Genomic DNA, 21,342 nt, shown 5'->3' with positions numbered 1-21,342 from the left:
ACGGCGTGTACCGCTCATCATAGCGCATCCACCCAAGGTTGACCCCGTGAGCCCGAAGCTTCAGAGGTGCAAGCTCCTACAAGAAAACAAACAAATCATTACATATGGGGGGTATGTGTTTGAAAAAAAACACAAAAATCATAACACCGGCAACTTTCATTATTACCTGCTGCTTCACCGACATAGCGTACGACCGGTGTTGTAGATCCCAATGATCATTGAGAAGCCAAACCATCCTAGCAATTTGCGAGAAAGCTTTCTTGTCAACACGATTATCTTTTGAATAAAAAAAAACTAAAGTAGGCCTACTAGATGCAACCATACCAATCTATGTATCCAACCATATCAAATCAGACATAACTAATAAAAAAGGGTTCCACAATTAACTAGGCCTACTTCATACAAATAACTTTTCCATAAACTATGCCTACTTCATAAAAATAACTCTTCCATAAACTAAACTAGGGTTCCACAAATCAAACAAACAAGGGTTCCCCAAATCAATCAAACAAATCAATACATGCAAAGTTCTAATACATGCAAGATTCAAATCTAATCTAATCAAACAAGGATTCCCCAAATCTTCAAAATATCATATTTTCTATGGATAGAAAGAAGGGGATCGGAAAAGAGTACCTTCTAGGATGGATTGGTGAAGAAATGCACGGACCAAATCGTCGGATCTGAAGGATTTGGGAGAGGGGATTGAGAGGGGGAGAGGAGGAACCCGCCGCGCCGCTGCTTCTGTTACTTCAAAACCGACGAATGGGTGGGGTGCGGGAGGGGGAGCGGGCGCCTGGCGTCTAAGTCACCGTGCAGCGCCTACGGGCTGGGCGCTGCACTTTACAAGTGCGGCGCCTAGCTCGGAGGCGTTGCACCGCTGGGTGCGGGCCCAGGGGCTGCCACGGTGGACTGGTGTGCAACGCCCCCGGGCTAGGCGCTGCACCGTAGAGTGTGGCGCCGTCGTGGCGGGCGTCACACAAAAAGGTTAGGACTGTGAAATAGTTTCACGGACAGTTCATTCCGTGAATTGATTTCGTCCATAGGTCAAAATGGTCAAATTTGCCTTCCCCCGCCGCCTCCCCGACGGGTGGGCCACGCATATCCTCGCGCAGGCTTTTCCAGCGGGGTATACGAGCAAGCGCCGGTGCGGAAAGTTTACTCCTGCGCCCGGTGGATATACGAGCGCGCCCCGGCAAGACGACAAGGCACCTCTGCGGGGGAGCGGCCACGCGTGCGTACCAACGGGGATTCGCAGGCTGACACGTGGGCCAGGCCATGTGGGGCGATGGCGTGATAGGAATGGGCATCGTCCAAGCGTACGGCCGCGTCAGGGTCAGGGATGAGGGAGCAAGAAAGCCCTGACCGGCCGCGTCAGCCACGTTGGACGTGGCGAGCGACGGTGACTGGCCCCTGCGTATGGGGCGGCCCCACGTGTCGGCGTGACGCGTCCCAGCGCGTATCTTGCGCTTCGGGTAGGTCTACGTTCACTAATTAAGGACTCCGCTGCTATCTGGACGGACGGGGGAGAGAAAAAAATAAGACTCGGTCCCCTTCCAGACTTCCCCAGCAGCATCCCCCACCCCCTTTCCCACAGAGAAAAAAACAAGCCAAAGCTCTTCGTCTTTCAGGCGCAGCAGAGAGGGGAGCAGAGGGAGGCGAAGGTACAGAGCGGCAGACGACGAAGGTGGGAAGGGCCTGCGACCGACGCGGCCCCGCGTCTCCGATCACCCCCGCCGTGAGTACTCCGGCCGCTCCCCATCTCCGATCGCGACCCCCGCTCGATGCTTCAGTTCGTCTGGCTAGGGCTTGGGGCAGTCGCAATGTGGGGGTTTTCGGCGCCGGGTTTTCGGGTTGATTTGCCGCACTATTTCGGCCTATTTGGGCGCTTCCGAGCGCCGGGGGTTAGTGTTTCCAAGCGCGTCCGATGGGGAATTTCCTAGGGCTTTGGAAGGTTTTGGTCCGAATGTTGTCGGATTTTCCGGCGATTTTGTTTAGGTTGACCGGTAGAAGCGGTGGATTGTAGCGGCGGCGGCCGGTTTCCGATCGCGACGAAATGTGGCATGTTTTAATCGGCGGTTTTGGGCGGCTGTGTGACCATTTGGGGGTACTGTCGGGGCTCGCCTCTAGTCGAAAAACTGCTGCGACTTTACCTGTTTTCAAGTTAATCCTACATGGATTTACTGTACCCGCAGTTTGATTTCTCCCAGAATTTTTCTTCTACCTTTTGCAGTTTTAGCGTTCTGGTGTTGGGGTTTTAGGGGTGTGATCAATGATGAGTCCGTGCAATCCCCTTTGACCCTAGGGTTTTCGTACGGAATGATAGCGACTTTGCTTAATCTCATGTTTAGATGGGTCCTCCCTCCTTTAATTTTCGAACCTGACTGTGTGGTTAAGAGGCTATTAGACTCTAGGATTCTGATTTAGGTGTGATTTTTCTGCATGCACCTTGGGGAGTGTGGGATTTGCATTTGGACCCCCAATTTGTTGTGGTTAGATTAGCTTGTTGATGTGATTGTCAGGAGGCTTCTCGGTAATGCGGCAGTCAGGAAACTGGATGAACCGTAGAGGGAATGTGAAGTGATTTGCAAGCTCTTTGTCGAATTCTCATTGCCAACACATGCGGTGCATGCTTGGTTTCAAGACGCATGATGATTATGTAGCTTGATTCACCTTAATTTTGGGCCTCAGTAGTTTAGAAATCACATCATGAGTGTGTGCCGCGTGCCACTCTTGACAATTCTTTTAACAACACTTCTGATGCATATTACAATATTTTTGGATATTGTTAGTTTAATTGATAATGAAGTCATTTCCCCTATTTCAGTTCTATTGCTTCAAGTACTGGCTTGAGCTACCATGAGTACCCAAGCTAAAGACAAATGCCCACTTTGCATGGAGACCATGGATTTGACAGATAAACAGCTGAAACCTTGTAAATGCGGATATGAGGTAAAAAAATCCATTGCTTGGAAATCATGTTTCAATGTTTGATTTCATCTGATTCTAGTGTACTAATATTTCTTGTTCTCGTGCTACATTATGTGGGCTTGTGAAATGTCTTGAAACACCGAAATAAGTCAGTCCTTGATCTTAAATCTCATTTGCTTCAAGATTATTCTGTTGATATTCATTATGTTGAAATTTGAGCAAAAGTATCTGTGACGGCATCTCCTTCAAGTGTGTTAAGGGCTGTTTTTGAATGAAAGGCCAACAGAACTCATTGTTTATCACTTACTAAATGTACTACCACAGTTTTCAGAAATTTGATATAGTACTAGTAACATGACTATTATCAACTAATGCATTGAAAGTTTTTTTCAGTTTGTTTAAGCTAACTGTCCTTACTAACTGCCAAGAGATGAATACTGCCTGCGACATGTAATATATGAGTTGTGTCTGCTATTTGATGCCAGCTAATGCTACTGTACAATGCAACAAATTTTCATGAAATCATTTCATCTTTGTCTTGCTGTATGCTTTGCAAATTAAATGTTTGCTCTGCTACTTCTTTGTCTTGCTGTATGCTTTTGTTGTACTTGTTGTATTGTCGTTCATTTCATACAATAGGCACATGATGAACAACTCAAATGGTGCATCTTCTTGCGGACTTGTGTATCAATGGAATACACGTATTTACAATCTATATTTTTGGTAGATATGTCTTTGGTGCTGGCATCATATAATGGAAATGGACCAGAAGGACGAGTGTGGCGGGAGGTGCCCTGGATGCCGTTCTATCTACAACAAGGATAGGATTTTGGGGACTAGCATCAGCAACCAAATGCATGTGTTTTATGACTTTATCACTGCAATCTCCTTTTATATTGTATTCAATATTTTCCCTTCTGGTTCTCCCTTTGTCGTCCTTATATTTCTCAAGGTTCCAGTTTAGGGGACTACTTTTTATCTCCATATAATGCGGCAATTGTTGCCTGACTTGGGGCTTCTGTTTTACAATTGCAGACTAAAGGAACTTTGTGCTGACAAATCAAATTTGCAACATGAACAAATGAAGCTTCAAAAGCAGAAATCGGCAACGAATCAGTTGAGAGTGGCAGAAGAACCAATAGATCATCCAGATAATGTTCGTGTGATTCAGAGGAAGCTTGTGTATATTATTGGGATGCCTTCTGAGTTTGCCAGCGAAAAGGTAAATATGGGTTTCTGCTGTAAAAGTGTGATTGTTTAGTACCTTAACTTATAATTAAACATCTATCATAGTGAATATGAAAAAAAAAACTAACTGTTCACTGTTCATACAGATTCTAAGGCAAACGAGTTTTCTTGGGCAATATGGAAAAATAGAGAACATCATTATCGACAACATTGGAGCTAACCAACAGATTCCTGACTCTGGCCGTGTGTAAGTTTTTTGGTTAAGTAGAAATTGCAATTGAAAATTATATCCCTTCAACACTGGGAACAAGCCAGTCAAACAAGAACCACTCAATAAGTAGACAATATTCTTGGCCATGGGATCATATCTAGACAGATATCAGCCACTAAAAGCCGCTTACACATTTTAGAAAAGGCGAAGCATGCTTGACATATTCAACTTCATATGATTTAACCCAACCCACATTCTGCCACCTCTTTTTTGGATAACACACATTCTCCCACCTAGTGACATAAGATCACACATTGTAAGTCTGGTTACCCTATTTTAATGGTCATTCTGAATAGATACATACCACCAATGTAACCTCACCCCACCCAAATAAGGAACTGAATGTTTTCTCTTATATTTCAGTCAATATGTTCTTTCTTTCAAATATTCAAAAAAAAATGGTTACTCCCTCTAATCCAAATTAATTGTCAAAATTGTACTAAAGCCGCGACAATTAATTTGGTTCGGAGGGAGTACACTTATTTCAGTCGATAAGTTGTTCTTTTCTGGCTTTTGTGTAATTCTCTGCATGTCTCCCTGCAGATATGTCACATTTTCGAGAGAAGAAGAAGCTGTACTGTGCATAGAGGCGGTTAATGGTTACATCTTGGATGGCAGACCTTTAAAGTAATTTCTGTCACTAACTACATAGGTTTAATATAAAACACCATCCATCTCATGCTCTACGAAGTTTATGCCTTATGTTTTATCTGTTCATCATGCAGGGCAACCTTTGGCGTTACGAGATATTGTCATATATGGCTAAGCAATAAGGTGTGTGTTACATATAAACCTTCACTCGCCTCCAACTACTGACTCCTTCCATTTATTGCTAAAATTTCCCATGTCTTGCCTCAGGTTTGCCAAAAGCCAAATTGTTCATATGTGCACCAGAAAGCCCTACCAGAAGATGTTTGTACCAAAGATGATGTTGGTGTGTTTTGCGCAAGGTATAGATTGCTACCAGCCTTTTAAAATGTGCACATGGAATTTAATTTAGCATTCATTAATCTTGTTTTATTGTTGGCGCTTACTGGTATAACTTTGTTTGACTAAATATTCGCTTGCAACTTTTGCAAAGCTGTACTATGATCATACTCTATGCGTCAACCTTTTTTATTTTTGTTGCACCCGCAGCTTTTGCAACCTGTACTAAGACCATACTCTGTGCAGTCTTATCCATGGTTTGATGTTTAGTTGCTAGCATGTTTCTTAGTATCAGTCATGATAACAACTTTTTCTAAAATTGGTATCATTCAATTAGTCTGTGGCTATATTTTCTTTTGTTGTTAGCTTTTATTGATCATCAGTGTTATCATATTTTCTCTTGGACAATCTATAGGTTTTAAGGTTATAACGTTCCGTCAAAGAAGAACTGGTAGCCAACTTACGCTCCTTAAATATTATATATATTTTATCAAAAGCAGAGGATGTTCAGATATTTCTTTTGTTTTCTTTTCTGAGATAAGGATTCAGCATTTGCTGGGAATGAATATGAAGGGCCCCCAGCAGCGTTCAGGAGTTACTTTACCTTCTCCAGGTGGCTGCAATTCAAGAACTACCATGTGTAGTGGGAATTCCAAAGATAAAGTAAGAAAATAATTCAATCTGAGCTAATGTTTCATGGGGATATGCTTGTCAATGCCAATCTGTATTTTTTTTTGTGATGGAAAATTATGGCTTGGTATGTGTTGATTGTTGACATCATCGTTGTACTGATTGTGTTTCCTGCATTTGAAGATTTGCGTCAATGATGTAGTAGTACTCGGAGTTTGCAATAATAATCCTGGTACCCTGCCAGCAGCAATTCCACGGTAATTTATTTTGTTTGCTGGCTCCTGATCCTGCTGTTGTATCTTCTACTGATGGTCATCTTTGATCCTTTGACAGGGATTCAGGCAAGCCGCCATCCATTGTAAATACAGCTCTTCATCAGCAGAATAATCATGAGAGCGTACTTAGTCAGCAAAAACAGGTTGCCTCCAAATCTCATGAATTACCACCACTTAGACCAAAGGACCAGTTGGCTTCTAGCGATGACAAATCCAATACATCTGTGCATTTGGGAAATGGAATTTCAGATTCCAAAAAAATGGCCTCAGAAGTAAATGGAACAGTTGAAACTTCATGGAGAAAACCACATTATGCTAATGTAGTTTCACAAGGATCTAGCGGACCAGCTCGCCGCTTGACTGTGCTTACCAGGGAGTTGACATCTACTGATACAAGGTCTAAAGTTACAGGACAAGTAGGTAGCTGGATATCATCTAAAGCTGCAGGACAAGCATCCAGTTCGATATCATCTACTGATACAAGGTTTAAAGCTGCAGGACAAGTAGTTAGTTCGATATCATCTACTGTTACAAGGTCTAAAGCTGCCGGGCAAGTAGTTAGTTGGACATCATCTACTGATACAAGATCTAAAGCTGCAGGACAAGTAGTTAGTTCAACATCATCTACTGATACAAGGCCTAAAGCTACAGGACAAGTAGTTAGTTGGACATCATCTACTGATACAAGGTCTAAAGCTGCAGGACAAGTAGTTAGCTCGACATCATCTACTGATACAAGGTCTAAAGCTGCAGGACAAGTAGTTAGTTCGACATCATCTACTGATACAAGGCCTAAAGCTACAGGAGTTACTTGGATTTCAAATTCCAAGAGACTTGGTTTGCCAAAAGATGAAGGCCATGACAGAACTGCAATTCCCAGATATCAGGCTGTAAAGGGAGTTTCCCAGAGACCAGAGGAACCTTCCAATAGGTTAACTAGCCAGCTTTCCTCAGCAGTTGTTAAACCTCATGTTAGGGCAGAGGAGAAGAATGCATGCTCAGATACCAGGGATAATCCAGTCCAAGAAAAGCACATGCAGGCTATGGTGAGCACTGTATCAGCCAGTGCAACTGCATTGGAGAGTTCGAGTGTCATTCCTACCGTGCTCCGTAATCATTCAAGTTCTAACGGTGTGTCACAGACATCAGCTGGGCCAGATAAGCTTTCAAATTTGCACAGAAAGTTGGCATCTGAAAACCAATCAAAGATCTTACATCAACAAAAGGCAGCTCTTTCAAATAAAGCTGTAGCAAGTGGTAGCATTCTCGGCAATCAAGTTGTGTGCACTGATGGCAAACATCAATCTTCACCACAAGGAGGGGATCGCAGCTTGTGCAATGGGGAAATGACCTTGTTAGGAGCTAAAATTCCATCTGAGCATGCAGAGAAGATTGGGCTACCAAGACCAGTCAGTGATATATTGGCCAAGGATAGTCAAGGAAGAAAGAGATTAGTTTGTCCACCTGGATTTAGCGAGCTTCGCAAGTCTTCTGATTCAGGCAGGTCTGTATCAATGAGCTCCTCAACTTGCTCTGCACTTCGCTCTACATCTGATGCCCCGGCACAAGATTCATCATGCTCTGTTACAGACCAACCAGACATCATTAGCTGGGTCTCAGAATGCCTGGAAGATGATGGAGCTCACAAAGAAAGTAGTGGTGTGAGCATATCTTCCACACTCAGCTCCACTGATACCATATGGAGACCCACACCACAGGTTCCTGGCCCCAGTTTCGGTGCATCAAATCACTGTCAGTTACCTCCATACCCTGGTGGCTTGCCCCAGTCCATGGGTGGGGATCAAAACCCCATGAGATGCTGCTGCACTTTTCCGTCCGTAAGCAATAGACCAAATCAGATGCCTGAATATTGGAATGGAGGTGCCAATAGCTACATGGCCCCTGGTGGGTATGATACATTCTACCAAAACTGGACTAATGGAAGTGCAGATTCAGGCCTGAACAGTGCACAAGTTGACCTTTCATACTCCATGTACACCCTGTTCTGATCAACAGAGCTGTGTTGCAACCCTAAGTCCCTAACAATACAGATGCACAAGTCATGCATACATGCTAACCTAGCTCGCAGAAGGGGTGGATGGTGGTGACATGGGGGGTCGCCAATGCAGTGTTCGTGCTGAAGCTTAAGCTTGTAAAGATGAAACGTGAAACTTGTTATTGTAAAACGGTTGTGTTGGATGGCAGCTTTAGCGAAAATTTGCCGAATAGCCGTCTCATTGGATCTGTATTCGTGTAGTATGGCCGATTTTTACTGCTGTTCTGTGCTGGACCATGGATTACTTACTTGGTCTTTGTCGTCCTTGGCATCTTTTTGGTTGCTCCACGATGATAGCAGAAGTCTAGGACACATGATTGCTAGTGTATGGTTTACCATCCATTTCGTCAAACTAGCCTAAATCGTAAACTGTATTAGGTTCTTTTCTTAATTTCTCTGATCGCCAAAAGCAATTGTCAACCCATGAGCATGAGGCTGTTTGTGTCTCTGCCTTTTTCTGCCAAGTTTATCATGACATGCCCCTCCTTATCGATCAATGATGGTGATACTGTGAGGGAATTTATTCCCGTCCCAAGCAGAGGGCTGTGAGCCACTGCTTTCACGACAGCAAGCACCAATTGAGCTGGTGCAAAGTAGAATTGCTAGTCAATGTGCCATAATTTTTTTTTTCGAAACGGAGGCAAAAGATTTGCCTCATCCATTAAATAAGCAGAAGAGAATTGCCCGGTTAATTTAGCGGAAAACCGGGCGAAAACCATCACAATCTGCTGAATGGCGCATACAAAAGATACCCCACACACACCTATACGGAGAGTGCCTTGTCGAGTTAGCACACAGACGTCATCGTCATCACCTCTCCCCAAGCACGCGTCATCGATGCCCCTAATCCCTGAGCAAGCGACTCCGACTTCGCTGCAAACAAACGTCGACTCAACCCTCACCGCAGAAGCCGTGCAGAAACACATGAAGATCCTGCCAGAACTTAGCCACCTGCACCGAGGGCAGCACAACATAATAATGTGTACAACAGGGTCTTCGATGCAGTTCTTAAAACTTTCCACCGCAGGGTCCACAGGGACTTCGAAACCAAGGCAACTTGCACATGGGCACACCGCGCAAAAAAACGGTCCAAGCATTTCCATAAACCGTTCGACAGAAGAAAAAGAATCAGTTCAATGAAGAAAACGTCAACTTTCTGCTTTGGTATGCCCCCCCCCCCCCGGTCTGCCGATCTGCGCCTGTTGGTTAACGAAACGGAAAGCTTGTGGAGGGCCCCTCTCCTCTTGCGCGCGCGGCTTGCATGATGCATGGGACGGGATTAGAGTTGTTCTTCTTTCTTTTTGCGGGTGTTCGCACTCTTTTTTTTTTTTTTTTTTTTTTTTTTTTTTTTGCGGTGGGTTCTCACTCAAAGTTGTTGCCTTCTTTTCCTTCAAAGTTCCCTTCTTCCTCCTTTTTTCTTCCACACTTTTTTTGCTACTATAATGTGGATCGTAGAGTCGTCTCGTCTCACGCGTTTGTTAACCGTGGAATGGAAAAGGGAGAAGGTGGAAACATATTTTTAGACCGGACATTAGGCATTTGATCAACAGAGCAAGCCACATGTCCACGAAATTGCCCTGATTAACATCTGAAACGCGACTCCCTGGTCCGTATATGCTTGCAAGAGGATTGTTTTCTCAGTCGGGATGCACCAAAAGAGCGATGACTCGATCAACCATGACCGCTTCCCCAAACACAGTTCTTGACTTCTTCGGTGAAGACACAAAATGCAACTCTAGCCCATCAAACTTTATTGAATGGAACGGCTTCATATTTTAGCCCATTGTTATGTTGTACTGCTATTACTCTATAATTACCAGAGATGCGTCAGAATACTCAAGTCTAAACTGATAGCGCCTACATCACAGTACTACATAGCTAAGTACATTATTGCAGGATGTGTAACCAATATGGTCGCCCATGCGTGTACTTCACATTAGGCAGTTAGGGCTACTCTCTCTCTCTTTCTTCTTTTTGAGCAATAACCTGAATGTGGTTGCTTGTGTGCGCACATCAGACTTGAGTTTCATCTGTTTTCTCATGCTTTGTCTCGGCTTGGTTTTGATGTGATGTACTAATGGCTCCAGTTGGGTAACTCAAAGCCTCTGTGAAGGATCAAAGAATCCAGTAATAATCAGGCGCTCACGATCTTTTATTTTTGACCATCATCGGGCGCTCACGTTCTTGCCGGGAAATGATAAACAAATAACAACTCAAAGCACGCCAGTCTGAAGCCATGTTTGGTGAGCGTCTGGTGGCAGCCACATATTCGGTGTGCGCGCGCACGCGTGCGTGTCTAACTTCCAGTTCACAGAAACATAACATATAATTATTATTAATATTAATAAACCAGCACCAAATCCCTGTAAAAGTTACGGCACAAAAAAGTTTGAAAAAGTGCAGTTGTAATTTTTGTTTGTTTGATTGTTTTAGCAATCACATAGGCTCAGGTCGCCAGCTGCTAATCAGGACGGACAAAGCACCTTTCTCGACTTGTATTTAACAAACGCGTGTGGTTTTAGGCCTTGGAAATCTCTAGCGCAAGACTGAAGATTAGACCGCGACTACGACGCCGCGTCAATACCGGTTCTTAAGAACATCAAAATTATGCAACACAGATACGGCGACTATTTTTCAGGTCAAACCCATGAACTTTTTACACGTAATAACGATTAAAGCATTGGAAAGTTTGACGTCGATCAAACCTACACATACTCGTGGTGCAGTGAGCTAAACGACTTCCAGCTATAAAGAGCGCACAGGCTAGAATTGGCACCTTAACCGCCTAAGCCTAGTTCATGGACCGGTCCCATTGAATAGCCGCAACTTTGGGGCGTATCAACCTTTATTAAGGGAAAAGTTTGGCAAAGATTGCTGGTTTAAGAAAAGACCCTCCGTTACAGATGCAGACATATGCCAAATGATCTGTCCTCTTGGGTATCATTTGACGTTTTATTCGGCATCCACGAAGAGACCGTTCAATGTTGGAACCACCTTGTCCCAAAATGCGGAAATGTCGTTCTACAAAGTTTGCGGTCAAACTCATCTAACTTTGACTATTTGCACTCGTGAATTTTAGATTTTTCAGAAACAATGCTTCACATTATACTCCTTTTATGGTAGTAAGAAGTACGTGATATTAGAGTAGGGCATTTTGGTGGACGAGCTCCATGGTGCTCCTTTTTCTTTTGAAAAATTCAGAAAACACATTTTTGAAGTTTCAAAAAAATCAGGAAAAAATCATACATGTTGACATGTGTATAAAGTTCGATGATGAAATACATTATGGTCAAAGCTACACAAAAAAGAAAAATTCATGCATTTTAATAGTGAATAGTGTACATAATGTTCAACATTTTCAAAATCATGATTTTGTCCTTTTTTTTGTAGCTCTCACCCGTAATGTGTACCATCTTCAAATTTTACACATATGTAGTATACATCCATACGAACATGTGTCTTTTTTTTTTAGAAATTTCTGAACTTAAAAATGTGATTTCAAAATTTTCATATGCAACCATCATATACAACCAGATCAGGTGGCTCATAAACTAGGTTTGACCATTCTTAAATGCCTCATAATTGCATATTTAAGGGGGAGTTAAAAGGCACCAATTCTGGCCTAGAAAAGAGTTACTTAATACATATTTTTGTTCAATTTCCCTTTCTCCAAATATTGTCCATGTTAAGAGCATCTCCAACAGCCGCGCTATAGCGCCGCGCGCAAAAAACCTGTTAGCGCGCGCGCTGCACCTGGTTTGGCGCGGCGCGCTGCGCCCGCTCCAGCAGCCGCGCCATAATGCACAGCGCGCGCGCCGCTCCATAATGCAGCGCGCGCGCCGGACATTTTGCATATATGGATATTTTGGACAAAAATGAACATGTAAAAATTTGACACAAACAAGTTGATGAATAAAAGTTCATGCCCACAAGTTCATCAAAATCACGCCCACAAGTTCATCCAACCAAGTTCAAATGCAAATTAAAAGTTCAAGACATGAAGACACATCAATCTTCATCTTCCTCTTCTTCGTCTTCGTCCTCATCTTCCGAAGACGACTCTTCCGCCTCCGAAGATGAACCTTCCTCCCTATCCTCATCACGCACCGCACCATGTGAAGCTCCGACGATGTTGGCAAGATCTTCAACGGCATCTTCATGGGAATGTGTGTGAGAAGCCATGGCGGCCGGAGGTGCACCCATACCTCCCATGAGAGAAGCAAAACTCATGCCTCCCATGGCGGCCATAGCGTCGGAGGGTGCTCCAAAGCCACTCATGCCTCCTTTGGCGGTCGGAGGTGCACCCATGCCTTCCATGGCGGCCATAGCGTCGGAAGGTGCTCCAAAGCCACCCATGCCTCCCATGGCGGCCGGAGGTGCACCCATGCCTCCCATGCCTCCAAAGCCACCAATGCCTCCCATGGCGCCGAGGCCACCGCCACCCATGGCGCCGAGGCCACCGCCTCCCATGGCGCCGAGGCCACCCATGCCTCCCATGGCGCCGAGGCCACCGCCTCCCATGGCGCCGAAGCCACCCATGCCTCCCATGGCGCCGAGGCCATCGCCACCCATTGCACGAACCAAGGCTCTTTTTCGGATCAAGACTTCTTGTTGGGCAAGATTGACATACTCCTTTTGCGCCGCATTGAGGTTAGATGTGTCCATGAAGAACAAGTGCTTCTCCCATTCCAACAACTTAGCTCGCTCCGTTTGTTGCTCAAATGCAAATCCTCCAAACCATCACGCTTCTTCCATTTCTCATCATCCTTTAACACTTCATAGCAATGAGGCAAGGTAAAGATCCGGCCTTTCTTGATCTTCCCCTTCTTGGTTGTCCTTGTCTCATTTTTGAACAAGTTTTGTGCAATGTTGAACTACAAGAAAAACAAAACAAGTTAGCACTTCGGTCACCAAAAACAAGTATGATGAACATATATGAGATGCCACTTACTCGATCATCCTCATTTGTGCCACTTGGGTTAATCTTGTCCACCGACTTTTGCGCGGCCGCCCACTTTTGACAATCCGAGTTGATTGTCGACCATCGGGACCGAAGTGATCTCTCGGAGCGGTAAATTCCACTCTTGTTGTGAGCATTATAGTGTTCTGTCATTCGCCCCCAATACGCGTCTCTACTTTGATCACCTCCAATGGATGGATCCTTGGAGACATGCAAATAAGTGTTGCATAGTAACTTGTCATCGGTGGTGGAGTAATTGCCCGCTCTTCCTCTCGGCGCCTCGACAATTCCCTCACCCTCCTCGTCCACCTCAAACTCATGGTCTTCGAAATGGATGTCATTGGTTTGAGACTAATGCGAATTGTTGGACCCAACACCCATAGTGGACATGTATGCATCATCGTTGAGACTACAATTTTTTTGAACAATGCAAATAAGCTATCTATATGTAAAATGATGATGCATTGAAAAAATAAGAAGAAAAAAATACTTGGAAATTTTTTCACCTTGGGGGCATTTCGTCGAACACTTGGTGCGCGTCGGCGGCCGGCTCAACGAGTGAGCTCGCCGGCGCTTCGGTAGCCGCCGCGGCCGTCGAACGCCCTGCAAGCTTTTTCCCCCTCGCCATGCCGGAGCCGTCCGCCGCCTTGTTCTTCTTTGCGGATGTTTTGCCCTTCTTCGTCCGCGCCGCATTGGGTACTTTCTTCGACGGTGCGGCGGCGGCACGGGATGGCGCCGGCGCGACGCCACCCGGCGCCGGCGCCGTAGTCATCCGCGGCGGCAAGAAGAGGCTGCGCGCGAGGCCGACGCTCGGCGGAGCTCCGGCGGCGGCGACGCCCGCGCTCGTCGCGCTAGGGTTTCCGGCGGCGGCGGCGGCGGCGGGGGGTTCGCGGATGTACAACGGGGTGAGCAGGCGCCGGTGTGCGCGTCCATGGCGGGGGCAGGGCGCCGGCGCCGGCGCGTGCGGGGCGTAGGACAAGGAGAGGGCGAGAGTGCGGGCGCGAGCGCTCGAGTGTGCCGCGCGCTGTAGCTGGCGCTTCCAAATACACCGCGCGGATAAGCGGTTTTGACCGCGCGCCCAACCCGGTATCGCGCGCGCCGTTTTTGCGCGCGCGCTAAGTGCCCGCTGGAGCGAGCCGCCGCGTAGCGCGCGCTAAAATGGCATTTTTTGCAGCGCGGCGCTCGTTTAGCGTGGCTGTTGGAGATGCTCTAACGTCTTAGCGGCGCATAGGGCAACTGGTGTTTTTTTTTTTGGGGAGGATATCACATAATTTTAAGAACTTATCTCATTAAATACTATAGATAACACACTCCATCATATAGCATGTGTTTATTGTCGTTTCTATGTGACATGGAATCCATTAGAAATGATTGACCGTATCAACCGCTCTACGAACTCTTAATAAAGATAATTTGCTTTGGTGAATGTTTAAACAAAGCATAGTTTGTGAAATACATACATCCATTTAAGCGACGAGTAATTCCACGCGCTTTGCGGGTTAAGAGTAACCGTCGACATTAAACCATCGACCAACATTAAATCCAAACGTACCGGCGCATGGATCTGATGGTGTAGAACACGTCCACGCAGAAACCGGCCCCGCGTCGCACCCGTCCTTTTCTCCCCGGTTCTCGGCATATAATTTGCGCACCGCAAATGGCCAAAAACCCCGTAAAAGCAAAACCCACCCGCGACTAATCGACGCCATTAGCGAGCGAGAGCACGAGCGCGGCACAGTGCCACGCATCGCACGCGAACCTTCCCACCCCCTCCTCCATCTCCCCCGCACTCCAGAGCAGAGCCTGCACCAGACGGACGGCCTCCCCTCGCCTCGCTAGAATCCCACCAACCAGTCCAGTCCGCCGCGCGGTTCGGCCAGGGACGGAGGCATCGTCGTCGGCGTCTGGTGTGTCGGCTGTCGAGGCGACCGCGCGGATGGCGGCGGTGGCGGAGGGCTCGCCCGCGGCTTCCGCGGCGGCGGCCAAGGAGGCGGAGTACCGCAAGGACGTGCAGAAGCTGGTGGACCTGCTCTCCAAGCTGAACCCGGCCGCCAAGGAGTTCGTCCCGTCCTCCGCGGCCGCCACGCCCAGGAAGGGGCTGTCGGCGGACGCGCCGGTGTTCTACTACGGCCCGATCGGAGGCCGGAACGGGGGGATCGCCGGGTACCCCGGCGCCGACGCCGGGTACATTGGGTACCAGCAGCGCATGGTAAAATTCTGCGGCCTCTTTTAGTGTCATCAATCATTCAGAGGCTGGGACTTGGTTGGATTGGAAGGCTCGGATCGGAGCGGGTGGTTTTCCCCTGTGCGGAGGATTTGGCGTGATTACTTTTTTGCATTACTTGATAACTTGATACGTTAAGAAGACTTGGTACGTTATCTTTTTTCCCTCATTTGCGTTGGATGGCGTTACCGGCGGTTGGTGGTTTGCGTGGTGTGGTTGTTGGCGTTCTTTAGTGAAAGCCTTGCCATGTTCTTCTTTTCGAGGTTCCCTTGGTTATAGTGAGGTTTCGCTTCAGAGTCACGACTAGTGCACTATCTATCTGCAAATCTCTTTGTGAGATATGTTTTCTCTGCTGCTTAGATCGTCGGTGTGTTTGATTAATAATATTCTGGGTTTTAGATCCTATTGATTTGGCTTGTTTTGGTTAAAATATCCCAGTTCATGTGAGTTCTAAAACATATAATTTCACTTAAGAATTCAGATCGATGTAAAATCCAGATATTAAAAAGTATCATATCTTTAACCCTGATCTACTCGTACACTTTCCTATTATTAGGTAGTCTCTGAATCTGGCAATTCAGTTCAGAGAAAACATAAATTAGAATGTGGACGCCTTTTCACTTTGATATTTAGAGCAATTCATTTTAGACTAGACTTTTCCGTGGTTTTGGTTCAGCTGTCTGTTGTTTAATAATGTGATTCTTCTCCAGATCAGCTGCTTGTAATAATTAAGTTTGGATAGTATGATTCCATTGGAAAGGTACTAGCAGGAATAAGAAATGATAAGTGTGTTTTCCTATCCACCAGAGGAGGAATTTTGTAGATAATGAGAGGAGGAATGTATACATCAATCATGGAAGGAGGACAAACGAGAGGGCGAGGCGTGCAGACAGGGAAGAGAGCATCCGGCGAACCGTTTATGTCTCTGAACTCGACCATACAGTGAGTAATTGATGATTGTATTAGTGTGCATAGCTACATTCTTGAGTGCCTGTTGGATCTAATGATTTTGATTGTCTGTTAGGTGACAGAGGAAAGACTTGCTGAAATCTTTGCTAATTGTGGGCAAGTAAGTTACTTTAACTTGAAGGCTTTAGTTGTACTGTTATTAGATACTAGAAATGCTACACAGTGATGTTAGTCTATTTAACTGCTCTCTCAGATCAGGTTGACACAATTCTACTTGGTTGGGTTTTAGTAATTGTTGGTTATTTAACATTTTTAAACTTTATTCCATCGACATGATTTCTCTGTTTCCTGTTCTATGGATTTCATGTATGTTTAGTTATAAAAAATAAAGTAGGGGAAAAAGTGTTAAAAGAAAAATTACTTGCGAGCACATTGTGATTTTCTCTTTTATAGAGCATTTTGTAATGTAATTCTCTGTAATGCAAATCTGTGAAACTGTTTTTTTTCTCTTTGTCCTGAAGGTTGTCGATTGCAGAATCTGTGGTGATCCACATTCTGTTATGAGGTTTGCATTCATTGAGTTCTCTGGTGAAGGTATTATATCTTCACATGCTACATTTATGTTTTCCAGCTGTCGATTGATGGTTTGATACATGGTACATTTTTTACAGAGGGTGCTAGAGCTGCACTTAACCTTGGTGGCACAATGCTTGGGTTCTACCCAGTTAGAGTCTTGCCTTCAAAGACAGCAATCTTACCTGTGAATCCAAAATTTCTTCCAGCGGTATGTTGTTTGGTTTTCACCTTCTGTGACACCTATTCTGCTAATCCACAATTGCTATTAATAGTATCCTATTGTGCCTGGCCCTTAGACGGAGGATGAGAAGGAAATGGTCATACGGACGGTTTATTGTACAAATATAGATAAGAAGGTACCCATCTCTGTCCTACTTTGTCATCTTATTGTCTTTCACTTGCTCATTTTCTCATCATATGTTGCATTACATTGAGGTTCTTAATTTAGCTGTGAGATGCTCAACAATTGTGACAGGACAATCAAATGAAATATTTTATTACATTTTACCTGTTTTCCTGCAGGTTACTCAATTAGATGTAAAGAGTTTCTTTGAAGAACTTTGTGGTGAGGTGAGCTATTGCGCAAATCCAATTATCCTGTCGCACAGCTTTTTAAATAAGTATCCTGGCTGCTTAATGTTCCTGCTGTTGTAATTGCAGGTCTCTCGTTTGAGACTTCTAGGCGACAATGTACATTCAACAAGGATTGCTTTTGTTGAGTTTGTCAATGTAAGAACTAAGAGCCCTTTTTTATCAGTAGCCTAACTCCCAGTTTAATTGAACGCGATCTCCTACTAGCTCAGTACCTATTACTTTAAAATACTTGCTGTGATATTACTTAACCAAGTGCATGGCCAGTGCCTGTAGTTTGTTCATTATTTGCATGGTCAGCATGGCTCCTGTTTGTTGTTTTCACAAGTACAAACTATAATAACATTAGCCACTGTTCCAACTTCCAACCATTCTCATTCTGCTGCTTCGTTTTGGAGTGTCAACCAAGATGCCATTTTAGTACTGCCCTGAACACCATTTTCCTTAGACTCACCACAAATCGTCTATTGTATATTGCCAGTTTTGAGTTTGTAAGTAAGTGAACCTGGGCTATGCTTCCTTGGTTATTGAAAAGTAGTTTATCAAAAACCAGGAGCCAAGCTTGCCTGACGCTAACCATGATGACATAACCCCGTCAAGCTCCCTCAGTTAGAAATGAATGATTCAAACTTTAAAGTGCCCTCCCCACCAGTGGCGAACCTAGCGCGAAATTGAAGGGCAGGCTCAAACATCAAGTTTCTAAGTCTAGTTAGCAAATGCATTGCAATTTACATGTTAAACACCTCAGTAAAATTGTCAAGTAGTATGTTTAGCTGAAATAGGATATTTGGAGGGTAGGCTTCAGCCTGTTGAAGCCCCCCCTAGTGGAATCGCCACTGCTCCCCACAAAACACTTGCACAACAGCATAAGCATGTACTCCCTCTGTCCCAAAATAAGTGTGTCAACTTTAGTACAAATTTTTACTAAAGTTGAGACACATATTTTGGGACGGAGGGAGTAGGATTCCGTTATATTTGCACTCTAGTGAATAAGTATGCTAGAAATTGGAAAGCATGTCTGATTTCCATTCTTTCACCACCCCATGTTGTTCTTGACTCCTGCTTATATATTCTTATGGTACATTCTGAACGTTATTTATACGTGTCATTTCTTGCCATCATTGAGAGCCCATTTCACACGTGGTTTTTGACAGTTATTTCTTATTTTAAACACTCGCAATTACAGGCTGAGGGTGCTATCCAGGCTCTGAATTGCAGTGGGATGATTTTGGGCACACTGCCAGTCAGGCATGACCCCCGACTCCTATCCATTTATGTTCCCTACCCAAAATTCAGATATCTGTGCATTTGCTAACCTTGGTGGCATTGTGGTTCAGGGTGAGCCCTTCAAAGACCCCGGTGAAGCCACGTTTAAATCGGGTGGTGTCAAACTGACTGCTTGGGCTACACACTGGATTGTTGACGGGAAGGCTGCCTGACCATCACCTATAGCTTCCGCGATCCAGTGAAACCATTATGTTTCTGCTTAGATCCTTGCAACGGAGGAGCGATTTCTTCCTTTAACCATCCCTTTTGCGAAACTGTTGGAAAGGGACTGGATGAATCAGACCCTTGAGAGTCAGCATCTCGCAGACAAATCTGTGATGGATGGAGCAACCATTAGAAAAACCTGCCATTCGGAGTAATTTCTGTGGCTAAAACATGTTTCCTTGTTATCTCACTGGCTGTTATTACCATTAAAACGAATGATATTTTAACGTCTTGACGTGCCGATCGGTTGTCGCTGTTATTCCTATGGTTTTCTTTGCCGTTCTGCCGTTTTAAAACTTGCGAGCTTTTGCAGCTCGATCACCCCCTGCTGTCCAAAGGTTCTGGTCCAGCCCACAGGTTGACGACTGTGATCCTGTACACTGTGCGTGTGGAAGGCAGGTAATGCTGTAAAGGTCGCGCAGGAAGTGCACAAACGAAGCGAGTGAGCGTATGCGGGGGTGCATCATTTGAATTGACAGTGTAAGCATTTTTATGAGCTCTGCCGCCACGGTTGTCAGCATATTCGAGTGGAAAACACGCGTCTGTCTGTTGATTAATGGATGCAGCTCATCGAACTACCTTAGTGAGAATGATCTATGGATGCAACGCCCACGTACACAGATTAGATGTATTTTTTCTCACAGCAGCGTATATATCGATCTAGAGTATTTCTTTACAGTACATCGTGTAAAGAGTGTTTCGTTCTACGATGCAATACACAAACGAGTTTTCAGCTTGAAATCCCAACAACGTCCGGGCCTGCTACTGCTACTGTAGTTGGCTGTCGAGCACCCGCAACCGCAAGCAATGGGACGACCTCTCAGTCGATGGGGAGGGAGCGCGCTTTGTATGGTGGCTTCATCGACGAGACGAACGCCGTCCGTAGGAACCTCCAGGCCGTCAGGCTGTGCGGCGGGGGAGCGCACAGTGCCGGCCGTGTCGGCGAGGCCGTTCAGGGTGGCCGCGCCGGCTGTGTCGTCCGTCGAAGAAAACGCACACGGCGTTCAGGCCCATGGAGGCGAGCGTCTGCTCGCCCTCGGCCGGGCGCTCGGACTTCAAATAGAGATGGACGCGGGGTTGGTCCCACTGTTCCTGTGCGCCACGGTCGGGACGACCCAGATGACAGCCGTCGACCGCGTGGAAGAGCTGGGCGCCGTCGCAGCACCACACGGGGACGCCGCATGCGCCGGCTCGGCGCTGGTATGCCCCGAATTCACCCGCGTGATCGACGGCGTGGAGGCCGTGGAGTCGTTCAGTATGAACGCGCCCACAAGTGGCTCGTCTCCAACAAGGCCAGGCAGCAACGACTGCTGCGCCGTGTGAGTGAAGAAGCCGGGTGCGCTGGTGTGGGATGGACGCACACCAGCAATCTGAGCCCTACATCCAACCGGCTGCCCGCCCCTCCAGTTACGCCGTGCCTTGCTGTTGGCAAGGTATTGCATCTCTGTCCGCTGCGATCTGGCCGTTGGTAGAGTGGAAGATGGGTGCGAGCTGGTCGTCGACTCGTCGGTAGAGTGGAAGACGCGCCACCTTTGCCGGAGACCACGGAGAGTACCGCGCACCCCGGCGGAAACCGGCGCTCCGAGGAGAGCACCTCGCCGGGCTGCCGCTCCTACTTGAAGCGTGGCAGCCATGAGTAGCTATAGCTAGACCAGGTGTGCTTCCTCCTCTCCTCTGCTTCACATTTCTAGATTCAAGAGGCGACAAGGTAGTGTGTAGTATGACGGGAGGGAGTGCGAGTGGTACACTGCAAGTGAACGGGGGCATATATATAGGCGGTTCAATCAGGTGATCTCTCCGAATGGACACGGGGGAGAAGAATCGCCGAGCGATTCCATTCCATGCTGTGACCATGGCGATCTCCTGCAGGCCCACGCTGTAACCGTAGGCGATCTCGTACGTGTGTCCCATCGGCCCGAAGAAGGGAAGCTGTCGCGGTGCGACCAGGGAGAGATACGAAAGGACTGCTCCTCCACGCATTAAACCACCGAGAATCGCTGGAAAATGATACGTAGTACTAGTACTGGTGTACTACGCCCACGGGTTCATGCGGGGCGCCCAGCGTAGGCGTCCTTTCCTGGTGTACATGGACGTACACAAGCCTCGTCACGTCCAGCACCTCGGACCGCAGGCCCCCATCACAGCTCACACTTCACAGGCACAGCCTCTTCGTGGCTCCGCATGGCCGCTCCGGCCTTTGTGCTCCACACCTCCGGCGCCTCTCCCTTGCCGTGTGGACTAGGCCACGAGCACACGTCGCGGTGGTTCTAGGCGTCCAAATGCGCCACCGTGTTCACACACGAACACATCACC

At 46.3% G+C, this 21,342-nt stretch overlaps 2 protein-coding genes across 3 annotated transcripts; both read left to right on the top strand.

The window, feature by feature from the left end:
• The first annotated feature begins 1,515 nt into the window (after positions 1 to 1,515).
• LOC123069240 (serine-rich adhesin for platelets) lies at positions 1,516 to 8,526 on the top strand. 2 transcript variants are annotated; one of them, XM_044492039.1, is made up of 11 exons: positions 1,516 to 1,738; positions 2,828 to 2,952; positions 3,659 to 3,786; positions 3,967 to 4,153; positions 4,266 to 4,366; positions 4,934 to 5,017; positions 5,116 to 5,164; positions 5,249 to 5,340; positions 5,860 to 5,980; positions 6,131 to 6,204; positions 6,281 to 8,526. In XM_044492039.1, exons 2-11 carry the CDS (start codon positions 2,860 to 2,862, stop codon positions 8,229 to 8,231), a joined length of 2,880 nt encoding a protein of 959 aa, XP_044347974.1. In that variant the 5' UTR covers positions 1,516 to 1,738; positions 2,828 to 2,859; the 3' UTR covers positions 8,232 to 8,526. The 2 variants fall into 2 exon arrangements, with proteins under 2 accessions (XP_044347974.1, XP_044347975.1); XM_044492040.1 differs by lacking the exon at positions 3,659 to 3,786.
• Positions 8,527 to 14,908: 6,382 nt separating this feature from the next.
• Positions 14,909 to 19,270, top strand: LOC123069239 (polyadenylate-binding protein-interacting protein 11). The gene is made up of 10 exons (XM_044492038.1): positions 14,909 to 15,447; positions 16,270 to 16,404; positions 16,487 to 16,531; positions 16,893 to 16,965; positions 17,043 to 17,155; positions 17,244 to 17,303; positions 17,470 to 17,517; positions 17,608 to 17,676; positions 18,725 to 18,786; positions 18,876 to 19,270. Exons 1-10 carry the CDS (start codon positions 15,175 to 15,177, stop codon positions 18,931 to 18,933), a joined length of 936 nt encoding a protein of 311 aa, XP_044347973.1. The 5' UTR covers positions 14,909 to 15,174; the 3' UTR covers positions 18,934 to 19,270.
• The last annotated feature ends 2,072 nt before the right edge of the window (positions 19,271 to 21,342 follow it).

The sequence above is a fragment of the Triticum aestivum genome, chromosome 3B, assembly GCF_018294505.1.
Source record: "Triticum aestivum cultivar Chinese Spring chromosome 3B, IWGSC CS RefSeq v2.1, whole genome shotgun sequence".
Classification (NCBI taxonomy): Eukaryota; Viridiplantae; Streptophyta; class Magnoliopsida; order Poales; family Poaceae; genus Triticum; species Triticum aestivum.
This window is presented reverse-complemented; position numbering and strand designations above follow the sequence as displayed.

Coding starts and splice junctions, on each gene's coding strand:
- LOC123069240 (XM_044492039.1), top strand. CDS start 2,860: ATGAGTACCCAAGCTAAAGACAAATGCCCACTTTGCATGGAGACCATG. Junction 5,165..5,248: donor ATATATGGCTAAGCAATAAG/GTGTGTGTTACA, acceptor GTCTTGCCTCAG/GTTTGCCAAAAGCCAAATTG. Junction 6,205..6,280: donor CTGCCAGCAGCAATTCCACG/GTAATTTATTTT, acceptor ATCCTTTGACAG/GGATTCAGGCAAGCCGCCAT.
- LOC123069239 (XM_044492038.1), top strand. CDS start 15,175: ATGGCGGCGGTGGCGGAGGGCTCGCCCGCGGCTTCCGCGGCGGCGGCC. Junction 17,156..17,243: donor ATCCAAAATTTCTTCCAGCG/GTATGTTGTTTG, acceptor CCTGGCCCTTAG/ACGGAGGATGAGAAGGAAAT. Junction 17,304..17,469: donor GTACAAATATAGATAAGAAG/GTACCCATCTCT, acceptor GTTTTCCTGCAG/GTTACTCAATTAGATGTAAA.